This window comes from Aphis gossypii, chromosome 1, assembly GCF_020184175.1.
Source record: "Aphis gossypii isolate Hap1 chromosome 1, ASM2018417v2, whole genome shotgun sequence".
NCBI lineage: Eukaryota > Metazoa > Arthropoda > Insecta > Hemiptera > Aphididae > Aphis > Aphis gossypii.
In genome coordinates this window covers 77,198,191-77,211,762 of record NC_065530.1, presented here as the reverse complement: position 1 = coordinate 77,211,762, position 13,572 = coordinate 77,198,191, and the positions used below count along the sequence as shown (strand labels likewise).

The window sequence follows — 13,572 nt, the reverse complement described above, 5'->3', positions numbered from 1 at the left end:
ATTTCTAAATCATAATATACCAATGCTTATACCTTATACCTACGCCTATTATATTATGTACCTATGATGTAATGACCTGTAGCAGTACATCTATGTTTACTATATAAGTATTGAGTATGGAGATGTTGCGAATTAAACAAAAACGTTATAATAATCATACCGATAAAATAAACATAAATACATAATCATACAAACCATTCGTAAAAATATACGAGATCGACGATCGCTTGTACGATTGTACATTGTAGGTTATCATTGCTTAATGTTTATATATTATAATATTTAAGTGTACTCGTTTATTGTCCGCAGAGCAAAACCGTTCGATTTAATAATATAATAATAATGATTTTTGATGGTTGCCGAAAACCGTAAAAACACACACATATATATATGCAGTGCGCGCAATACCTACTGTAGTGTATATAGACGAAATAGGTACCTCTATAATAATATTATATATTATTATTATTTCATGTCGGCACTTGGAAATGTAAGTCATGACCGTTGTCGACCGCGTTCCACCTTCCTATACGGTCTGAGTAAAAATATAATCCACACATATACATTATATACACAATAATATACGATTTTGATCGCACTTATCGCAGTTTTAAAACGGCTCGCGGGTATCTTGGATGACGCGACATGAGAATTTTCACACACTTTCACACACATATATTATGTAGTTAGGTATAGAATTATGGTGATGGCTACCTACTGAAAATGAATATAATATATACAGTAAGTTAGCACAACAGGCCTGGACTTTTATCATTTTGAATAAATATAGATATAATAGGTATGCAAAACACAATATATTTATTAACGTTAACAATAATTTATTTCATGTTATTTTTTTAAAAAATAATGATAATAATAATAGTAATAATAATCAATTGTAAACGCTAGAATATACACAATATCGATCAAATTTATAAACGATATTCGTTTTTCACAATATATAACTTTATACATAATTTACAAAAACATGAAAAAACATTTATACGAGTATTATAAGTGTAACATAATTGCAATTCAAAAACATTTCTCTATATTTTCGATCTAAAAATCGTTTAACACAATACAAATAATAACTTTTCCCGAAAGGTTTAAACATATTAGTAAATCGGACAATTATATATTTCTGCGTACCACGATTTTTATTTATTTACTTATTATACCTATTATGTTACGGGCGTAGACCGTTTGGGCCAGTGCTTGTTTCATTAAAAAAAAATACTAATTGGGAAAATAAATAAGAATGAGTTAATTAATTTATACATACTGCATAGTAATCTACGGTTTCAATAATTAAATAAGATCACAAATGTACATGATTAATATAAGACTATAACTTTAAAAAACATATTCGAATAGTAAATAGTAATATTGTTATTTAGTAACGTAGGGTAAAAAATATAATAAAATAAAATCACATGTATCGCAGGCAATAATAATTTTACTTACCCAAACGGACTATTATACATTTCATATACCTCAGCGAAAAATAACAAAATTAAATTATATGTATATTGTATCTATAATATGCTTTTATATAAATGCATATATAATATATTATAACACTAGAATTATATTGGGAGAAAAACGATCGAGTAGAACGAAAACTGCTAATAAAGATGTAATTTAGTGAATATTTTACGGGTTAAATGATAATTTATATTATAGTGTATACCTATGAATTCACTCATGGGAGAAATTTTAAGCTTAACAGTTTATACTTTTCATACATTATAATATACCAATCACCAGTTATGTATAAATTGTCGTGCAACGCAGTCAAATATTGAAAGAAATTTCGAATTATTTACATATGACGGGAAATAAAATAATAATAAGTATAATAGCAATCTTTTATATTGTATATTATTCACTTTTAAAGACGACGATCCAAAAACGAAATGGGATTTTGTGAGTACCTAAACATTAACTATTTGGATACTCACGCCTATACACGTATAAGGTACATTTAGTCGGATATAATATTTAAGTACCTATGCGATGTATCTATTATAGATTAGGGACACTGTGAGTCTGTAGTTTGGTTTTTTTTCAAAGAAATCGTCGTATAACACGCGATGACGTTGCGGCGAGTCCGTAACGAAACGATAAGGCGTATAAGTACAGATACAGATAAAATACGCGATATCTTAATATATTATTATATAATAAAAAAAAAAAAAATCGGAAAACGGTCGCGTTTACCTCAGTCGACTAGTTCGGTTTTGCAGACGTTGTCGTCGGGCGTCGGGGTAGTGGCCTCGGCGTACGGCTGCAGCGAGGGCGGCGTGGGCGTCTGGTTGCGGTCTTGCACGATGACGGCGGGCCACGGGCCGCTTCCGATCATCCTCTGCAGGCCCAACGACTGGCGGAAAGCGTGCAACCGGTGCGCGGCCTGCAACTGCTGCTCGTAGTACCTCTGCAGCAGGCCCGCCGGTTCCCAGACGCCACCGCCGCTGCCGTTCCGGCTGCCGCAAGTCTCGTCGTCGTCGTCGCTGCTCGCGGCGCCCGCGCTGTTGCCGGTCAACGCAGCCATCGGATCGCTCCGGTGCAACTGTTGCAACATGCGTTTCGGCGGATCCGGCGCCAGCAGGGACGCGACGTCGAACTGCCGTTTCTGCGCCCTGGCCGGCACCAAGAGCGCCCCGGACTGTTGCTGCAACTGTTGCTGTTGCTGCTGTTGCTGCCGGGCGGCGACCGCGGGTTGCGGGACGACGGGTTGGAAGTAGAACGGGTGATGCGGATGACCCGCGGCCGCGGACTGCCACAAGGCCGGCGGCGACCTCTGCTGGTGGTGCAAATGTTGTTGCGACTGCTGCTGCAGGTGATGGTGCTGCACGTGATGGTGCAGATGGTGGTGCTGCTGCTGCAGAGACGGCGGCGGTGGCGGCGGCGGCGGCGGCGGACTTGGCGAATCGTTACCGTCGTCGTCCACGGCCAAGCCCATGTGCCGGCGGACCTTGCGCTGGGCCTTCCGGCGCCTGAAGTCGCCCTTCTTGAAGTCGTCCACGTTGGCCGGGTGTATGGCCCAATAGTGGCCCTTGCCGTTGGCCGACCGACCGGCCTTGACGAAACAGTCGTTGAGCGACAGGTTGTGCCGGATCGAGTTGCGCCATCCTGGGCCCCGGGTCCGGAAGTACGGGTAGTTGTCCAATATGTACTGGTAGATGTCGGACAGCACGAGCTTGCCCTCGGTCGACCCGAGTATGGCCATGGCGATGAGTCCGATGTAGCTGTGCTGCGGCTTGGGCTCGTCGGCGGCCTGCAGTCCGGCGCCCGCGCTTCCGCCGCCCGGATGGAAGAGCGCCACCGGAAACCGCGGCTGGTAGATGGCCGCGGCCGCGGCCGGATATACCGGGCACACGGCGCCCCATCCGCCGGATAGCCGCAACCGTTCGGCCTGCAGCGCGTAATTGTACAGATGCAATCGGTACCGGTTGAGGTTGGCCTGCTGCGACGAGTCGGCGGCGGCGGCTGCGGCGGCGACGCCGGCGGACTCCGAGCCCTGCTGCAGCTGATCGTCGGCGGCGGCGGTGATCATGGCGGCCCTGCTGCACATGACGGCGGTACGGTCGCGAATGAACACAACAACAGCGCTGCACACGCGTTGTCCGCCGCGGTACACGTAGATCTCTATACGCGCGCGATTATTATTGGTGTACGCCTACGACGCGCCGCCGCTCTCCCCACCTCCTGCAGGCCGTGCCGCGGTACAACAACAAATACACAAACATCGAACCGGCCGCCGCCGCCGAGCGTACGTGCGTAAATATATACAAATTTGTTTTATTTTCATTCTGCCGCTCACGTATGTGTGTGTGTGTGTGTGTGTGTGTGTGTGTGTGTGTGTGTGTGTGTGTGCGTGTGTGATGTACGTTTTCTGTGTTTCGATTTCTGCGCTCCTTTTCGTCACCAATCCGTCACCGTCTCTCTCTCTCCGTCCGCAGCGGTGCGCGCGGTTTATTCTCTCCGCGTAGTTTCTCCGCGTTTCTCACCCTCCGCACCCCCTCCCCGACGAATTCTCCGTTACCGTGCGCGTCGAGGGGTGAAAACACGAGTAAACATTCGGCGGCGCGACCGATAGTTTCTGGGCGTGACGGCCGGTCGGCGTCCTGATTGGTCCGGCCGGGCGCCGCCCCCGTTCCGTGCACACCGCCGTCGCCCCGCGATATGGTTACGGTTGCCACGGCGGTCTGCTGAAGTCCCGCCGCCGGTAGGTATATACCTATACGTACGTATACCTGCGTTTTGGAGGTGAGCGCGAGAATAGAGGACACCGAGCGAGAGAGGAAGAGTGAGAGAAAGAGGGATGCGACGGGGATATATATTATTTATATACACATATTATATATACGCAGAAAGGGGCGCGAGCGAACGATCGCGAGGGAGACAGATTTTGAATGTATATACATCGCGAGCGTGCGTCTGTGTACTTGTGTATGGTAAAAAAACAAATTCTCGTTTATATATAGTTTCTCTTTGAGATTGTTCGATATATATCGTATAAACGAAAATCTCCACACTACCTACCTATGTATAGGTAATATATCGCAGCAGCGATGTACGCGTATAGTGTGTGTGTGTGTGTGTGTGTGTGTGTGTGTGTGTGTGGTGTGTGTGTGTGTGTGTGTGTGTGTGTGATGACGTACGAATTTATTATTATAATAAAGTTAGGTAGCTATATATATATATATTCCTGTATATATAGGTATATAAAAACCCGATAAACCTTCATATAAGCTTTTAAATCAGATAAGCATATACTTAGGATTTGCGAATTTTATTATTTATGCGAATATCGCGCATACGCGCGGTGTCGGTCGTTTCGGAAACCGTCGCTTTTTCAACGCTTTGCAGTCTGCAGCCTGCATATTTATAATATATACCTAAACCTATATACTCATATACATATCTATTTCGTATATTGTAATAAAACAATGTATATATATGTTTTGGAACTTAGAGAAAAGTAAGTTTATAATATACATAATATTATAAAAAATTATAGGTAGGTACCAATATGTATTATACCTATATCCAATATAAATATATAAATTCGACATCAGTATAGGGCAGTATAATATACCTACTTATATATATATATATGTATATACGACTATACGCATGCTGTGTTATAAGGTTTTGTTTAAATACTTATAATATTTCAGTAATAATACCATCATCAAACCACGTAGGTATATAGCCATACCTAGGTATATATATATATTATATATATAATATATAATATATTAATATTATATTATATAATATTATATATATATATATTATATATATAATATATAATATATTAATATTATATTATATAATATTATATATATTAATTATATATAATATATATATATTATATATATTATATGCTCTTTAATTGACAAACTTAACAAAAAATAAGCAATATAGGTTATAATATAGGTTTTCACATTTCAAGTAGGTACCTATTATTATACCTATCTTACATTAATATTATATACCTACTAATATTATTTTAAAATTTAAATAAGTGCTGAAATAAATCGAAATACTTTTATCTGAATTTATATTATTATTATCATTCAAATTTATATAGGTACGCATTACGTACAGAGTATTTTTTGTACAGTCATATAGGTATACTATTTTCTATGTTAAGTATAAGTACCATCTTGCTACTGTATACTATAGTATACTTATTTATGTTTTTAGGTACATTTTAGATAGGGCTGGATCAATTTCCTCCAAAAATATAAGATACTGCGGTTTTTACATCCACTATCCATTTTCACATTTTTTTTTTTTTGAACTAAATTTATACAGATCCATTTTTTTCAATTATTAAAAATTTTAAATTTGAATCAATATTTTAGTCAACGCCAATATTTTACAGCGTTGTGTACCTACCATGTTATTAAGGAATAATTAGTAATAAGTATGCTACTCTTACTGGCTAAAATCACACTATTTCCTCGTTGTATAATCGATTGCCGATTCCATTGTGGTCGAGGAGCCGCGATGAAATTAAAAAATGTTCATAGGCGTAATTAGTTAATTACAATAAGTAAAATAACTATATATATTTGTCTAATATATATATTTTCTTTAAACAAGTACCTATTATTTTTTTGTTGAAATTCACTGAAGACTGTGAAAAAAAATTATTTGTTAATACCTATAATATTAATACTTATAGTTTTTTTTTTTTGTTCCTATAAAATGATTAATGCATAAAAATAATTAATAATAATTATTATTTAATGAAGATTCAAAGTTCAAACTTATGATGGCACCATCGGCCCCTATCATAAGCTATTTAATGGAAATGTGTCATTTTGTTATTTATTTTTTGTATAATTTTTTTTTTTTTTTGTTAAAGAAGAATATTATAATTGTTTTTATTCTTATAATATTATACCTATGATATTTTCAATTTAGGTAGGGATTAGAATGCTTGGATAGTGTGACTAACGCCTTCATAATGTAATATATATAATTAGCTTATGTAGACTGCTGTTGTAGTACTTATTTTATATTAATAAATATTGACTGAAATAAAATAGTTATAATAATGGACCTAAAAGTTAATAACTAGGTACAAAAAATATATTAAAATATGTTTTAATTTACGATATTTTACAATTTACATGTTTATCCTCGATCATATTCACACTATACACAGTGGTAAACTCTAAGATAAATGTATAATAATACTATAGTTTATAGGTATAAAAACTAAAACTATAACTTGCAGCAATATGCAGCGCCGTTAACAAATAATATTCTGGATACGGATCAATGGGTACAAGACTACAAGCACTAGCTATATGACAAAATATATAATCAAAGGATTAAAGTCTGTTATAGCAACTATATATTATTACGTGACCATATCCATACTTATGAAGTGTAGTTAAGCTACGTACCTATATTATACTTAGATTATACATCGCAGTGGACTTTTTTTGTTGTCCCAGTCTACGGAGGAATACTAATAGTATGTATACTGTATAAGTATGCAAAACTAAGTCATGTATAAAAAATATACTGGAAATAAATGATTTTTGTTTTATATAAAACTATTTTTAAGCACTTAAAAGGTTGCAGAGTGTATATGTAAATATATAATATATATATTTATGCGTGTGTACTTATTATTATACACTTATATATATACCATATAACTAAATATACACTAATACCGTATGTGTATACACAAACCACACCCATAACAGTAGGTACACAACAAAAATCGCTCATATATAGATTTATATGCATACTTACCCATGTGTGTGTGTATATATATATATATAAATACACACACGCGCAAAATATAATAATAATAATAATAACATGTACGTGGCATAATGACAGGCTGACAACAATAATATATGTGTAACCGTGTCCATCCATTGTGGCAATATTGAATTTGAAAGGAGAGACCGCGCCTTTGAACCGGGCCATATGTGACGGAAAACATGTATATGTAAGGTCACTTTTTTCTCTCCTTTTTTTTTTATTATTACGCCGATCCGGGGGAGACTGCAACAAGCCCAAGCAATAATTCGGTTACGCCAGTTTTGCTTTTTATACATTTATTTTGTATATAAAATATTAAATATATATATACCTATATAGTTTTACGTCATACTGCATATTAGCGCACCCGACTATCGAGCGGCGTACTTATAAACCCCTTTTTGTCCCGCGGTGAGCGCGTCAATGTCATAATCGTGTAGCCGCAGCAAAAGCGCGCGGCTTACAATAACGGAGCGTATAATATAACCCCGTGGGCTTATTATATACTTAAATACGACGACAACGACGACATCGACTACCGCGAACACGACCGCGACCAGCTATATACATAATTTATACATAATATATATATTATAATATCGAATTAGGGAAAAATCGTTTACCACCGAGCTATATCGACTATAAGATATGTAATATATTATGTATGGCTATAAGCTTATTATTATTATTGGCACTCGCGGTATTATAATATATATTGTTTAATAAGTAACGTTTTGTATACGGACCAACCACGAATACATGTAGTTACAAACACAAAGCAAGCAGTATTCTAATCCGATTATAATAGCAGCGATGATGTGTGTAATATACATATATTAATAAGTGTAATTAACAATATATAAACAGAATATTGTATCCCAAACTAAAACTTTGAAAAATTTAACACGATACACATATAGTTACAATTATCATTATTATTACAAAACCATTTTAAAAATATACGGGTTAAGACATAAAGTTTTTATTAGTATTTAAAATATTGATACCACTGCAATTATATCGAGGTAACCAAGACACATCATGAAATATTCACAGTAACTACAGCGTTTAATACTGAAATATTAGCCATTTTTTTTTTTTTAGAAACCTATATAATGGGTAGCGAGTCCACTATTATAATTTGTAGACCACACTGCATAATAAATTAAAGTCAAAAGTACATTAATTTTGTATACACGCCTGTATTATAATACAATTTAGATGATTACAGTAATTATATTACCGTTATAAGTATCTACTTTGGTGTAAAATAGAAATACACAACAAGAATCATCGAAATTTTATATCTGCTGCATGCAGAACATAAATAATTATATTATTATTATTATTATTATTTATACAAAACGAATTCATTACACGTAATCCGCATTTGAAATACGCCATTATAAAAGGGTGGTTCTTCAAACGTTTTCATTATTATCAGCTTTAGACAGTTTTGGTGAAAAACACAAGAAAACTTTGCAAGCAAGCGTAGCGGAAAATTGTGTATCGTATTTAAATAAAATAAAAAACAGCTAAACAGCGATGGCGGCTTCATGGTTGGAATAATAATAACTATATATTCCGGGTCTCTCGGGCCGCAAAGGAATACTCATGAATATTCATCGAGTTTACGGAACCGGATAGAAATCTCGCACAAAAACTATGGGAACAGATCCCGAAGGAAATTTCACCGTTTACGTTTTCGCCGAGTATAATTTATTAGAGTGTGCTCGTTATTTTCATTAAACAAGCCTTCTGAAAAAAAATAAAAATAAAATACCACAGTATTATACGGTTTAGTTACAACTCATCCGTCGACTTTGTAATTAAATTCTTTGGTGGAAATTGGGCGTATCAGTATTTGCGGTTAAATCAAATATTTAAGAATCCATTTTGTAGCCTCATTATTTAGTTTATTTTTGCATGAAACTAATTTACTATTAATAGGTATATGTAGGTTAAGACGGTTAAGTATGATACATGTAGTTTTATATTATTATATATTTATAGATTTTGGTAAAATATTTTATTAAAAAGTTATATGAAATATTCTATAGTAGTAATATTATATCTTAAACAAACTTAAACACCTACTTACATAATATTGCATTTTCTTATAATATTTTTATAAAGATATAAGTATCTATAATAAATATTATTGTAAAATATATTTGATAGATAGGTAGTTTATTTATTTTAATTTATAATAGTTGTATCATATCATGCTTTTTCGAGTTTCGTAAAATTCCTGTCGTTATAATCTATTTAATTGCATTAATAATACATAATGATACATTATATACATACGAATCTATCAAATCGCACATCACGTAATCAGCGATATATAGATAGAATACAAATCATGCACAACCGTAATTTTAATTGTACAGTTAACGCAGGTCTATTATAGCTGCAGGTATCAGTAATATATTTTATTTTATAACAGAACAGGCCGTGACCCAAAGCACAGTATAGTCAGTAGTACAATAGAATTATAAACGGTAAGAATAACGAAGATATACATATAATACAATAAAATTATTTTATTTGGTATTCATTGGCAATCCGCATCAATTGGCGGCATCCTAAACATTAGTTTTTACGGGAATAATAATAATTGGTGGTGCAAAGTGGTATGAAAAAAGGATAATACAAACATGACTAGAAATTAGAGATGTTGAAGTTAAGTTGACTTAGAAATTCAGGAGAGTCAATAGAACCATCAGCGACTTTTTGTATATGAATACCATGGTTGGCTGATGCATGTCTATTGTCTACATGTATGTTTATATATGCATTTTTAATTTTTATGCTCAATTTATAATACGTTACAGTGTTTATGTTTACAAAAATATTTAATTTGAAAAAGAATGGTTGCTCTCATTTTTTCAAAACCAACAATGTACAACGCACAAATATTATTTTTACTTAAAATACTATCGTTAAAAATTAAAATATTAAACAATAGGTACGTACGTCATTTATAATTATTAAAGTAGGTATATTTTGTATGTTCTATCTAAGTTTTTACACGGTGGCAAGGGGCGAATTCTTCATAAATTGGTTTTGTTTACAGTGTAGACACAAATTGCACATTTTATCCACGCGAACACAAACTACACATTTTATAATTCTTAGTTAGTATCTGTTTAATCTATTCCGGAGTTATTTTTGTGTGTGCACACGTGTGTTCCCATAGATATTCTATCTTTTATTAAAAACTAACAGTTATAAAATGTGCAATTTGTGTCCGCACGGTAAACATAACCAAATTATGTAGAATTCGCCCCTTATTACCACCGTGTAAGAACTTGGATAGAACATACAAAATATACCTACTTATTAATTATAGATTCTAGTTAACGATAAATAGTTAAGTCCGAAAATCACAAATTCGAAATTATAATATAATAATCGTGGGGATTATGTTAAAAACCGTAAGCCTTGCTGAAGATATATAACTGTAGAGGGCTGCCATAATCAATCACAATAATAGGTACCTTTTCTAGATATTTAAATATTCGACGTTATAACAAAACATATTGTACTAAACAATAAATATTAATATTTACTAAAAATGTATTATTTAAAAACATTCATTACTAAACACCCGAATCTTGATAACTAAATTAATCACTACAATTTTGAATGTGTTGGTGTACATTCGATAGAGTGATATATAGGCGCCACTGCCGCTAAGTAGTTATATAATACAAAATAAGTGATAACTCGATAGAAACTTCGGAAACACTATAAGACTAAATAATAATATTACGTGTTTTGAGTGTTCTGGGGGGTAAGAAAATCGAATTAACAGTTTTCTAAAAAAAATTAATTCGTTTTACTCGGGGTCGACAAAAGAATTTTTTTTAAAAATGATTTCCTTTTGATTGATAATAACCCCATTTTTATGTAGCGTTATACCTACATCATAACTAATAAGTTATGAATATTGCATAAAACAGTGGAAACCTATGTATACATCTCACATAGTCATATGTGTAGGTACATATACATATGCTCGTATTTTGATATACTCATGCATTGTATTTATGTAAGTCGTAACTATCAAATAAATTTATTATTATTATGTGATTTCAGAGATTTGTTTTCTCTTTATGACTCAAGTACAGCAAAATAAGTTCGCATAAAATCGTTACCTATTTTATGATTTTTGAGTAAATAATTTTAAACTAAAATTTCCTATTACAAAAATTATAGACAATGTTTTGAGACATTATCTAGATACATTAATATGCCAAACGATCAAAAATATTATTTTCTATTATGATTTTACTTTGAATTTCCTCAAAAAACATAACAAGAAAATGATTTTACTCTAATGCGTTTTGTCTATAATGTTGTTCGTATGCCAAAGAAAGAATACAAAAAACAAATAATAGTGGGCTGCAGTGAGTAAGTATATCAATAAGATGTCAGTTTCTTAATCGTCGTAGGTATACAATTTATATAATATGGCATAGATTTAACACTGCAACCTACAGGTGCTAACATGAGTGGTAATAACGGATTAAACGTTCGTACCTGCTGGTACTTCTGTAAGTGTGACGAGCCCTGTGGCTACCCATTTTATATGTTATCAATCATAATCGATTTTGTAGCTCATATTTTTCGGCGTCGTCGAGTGGTGGCGGTGGACAAGCGTAGCCGGACGAGGACGTCGATTGTCAAACGCGATAAACCCGAGATAATTCAATGTTATATTATATTTTGTATTGTATATAAAACATTATATTATGCGAAGACCGGACGCGATTTATATACCCACATTTATAACAAAAATAATAATAATAATATAAGTACGTGTTTGGGGGATTTATAGGCATTTATGGGTTTGAAATATATTTTAACGTCGACAATAAGGCGACGTACATATTATTTGTTATTTACCTAAAGACGTCCATCGCCAGACTGGGAGTGGATACTATGTACATAATAAAAAAACTAAAATGTGAAAATATTGTAGACGTTATGTTTTCAAAAGAATGTATTAACAATCTTGAGATATTTTTGAAAATGTTTTTATTTAATATACATTTTAAACAATTAAATTCTTAAAAACAATTTAAATTAAATTATCGATAAGAGAAAAACATTCGAATGAACGACAACAACTATATTATAGTCAATAAAGTACTAGACGTTTAGATTTTATAACTGATATGTGATGGATATCAAAAATCGTTACTTATCTTGTATTGTTAATAATGAGATTATATCTATATTAAATCATTTAAATTACTATTTACTATACGATTTAAACTATATATATTGAACATGTTTCCACGGAATATAGGTAATGCGATTATTGTTTATATGATATTATATCTGAGAATAATTTATGTAAAATAAGTACAAAATATTTAACGAAATACTCATGTACTATTATTGGTGAAATATTTAAGAAAACCTAAGCATTTACTTTAAAACATGATGCCTTAAAATGAATATTAGGTTTATCTTAGTCTATTCAGAGGGTGATTTATGAAATGCGTGTTCATTTTTAATCGAGATTAAGAATTCTTTATTCAATGAAATTTAGTTACGCCTATTTTCATTAAAATCTAAACCTCAGTGGTAATATATTATAATTCATCGACATATGACCTCGATCAAAAAATAACATTTTTTTAAATGAAGTTTATGATTACGATCGTCAAAACCTCACGTTTTCGCATAATACAGGCGCGCGACTCTGACGCCACTGCCATTGCCTTCCTATACAGAGTGATTCATCAAAAATCACTCTCATATTTTCAATTCAATGGTAAGTTTTTTAAAATTCTGATTTTTAAAATTTTTAGATAAATTACAATATAAAATATGTATATTTTTAATTATATAGATTTTTTTAAAACATTATAGAATATCCTATGGAGATACAAACTTCTTTATTTCATATAAAATACCAAACTTGTGTGTACTATAAATATTTAAGCTGATGTTTTTTTTTAAATGATGATTTTGAAATTATCATGGCTAAATCTTCCTAACTCGTTATCATGACCATGGTAAGTATCCTTGGTGTACAACTAGTTGGATAACTTTAAAACTATATTCGTTCGAATTTCGATTTAGATACATTGACGTTTTCGAAAAAGTTATATGATATACTATATTTACAAGAAAAAGGGATTATTCTTATTTTTAAAAAAAAGTATATCACCACAGGGCACTTTTTAAGAATGAAGATATAAAATCCAAGTTATTGAAAATATTACGGCCTTTAAATATATATTTAAA

General features: G+C 33.4%; 1 protein-coding gene across 1 annotated transcript; it reads right to left on the bottom strand.

Annotated features, from left to right (window-relative positions):
- Positions 1-878: 878 nt before the first annotated feature.
- On the bottom strand, positions 879-4,592 carry LOC126549070 (forkhead box protein D1-like). Its single transcript, XM_050197468.1, has one exon. The coding sequence runs from the start codon at positions 3,575-3,577 to the stop codon at positions 2,225-2,227; it is 1,353 nt and encodes a 450-aa protein (XP_050053425.1). The 5' UTR covers positions 3,578-4,592; the 3' UTR covers positions 879-2,224.
- Positions 4,593-13,572: the final 8,980 nt, after the last annotated feature.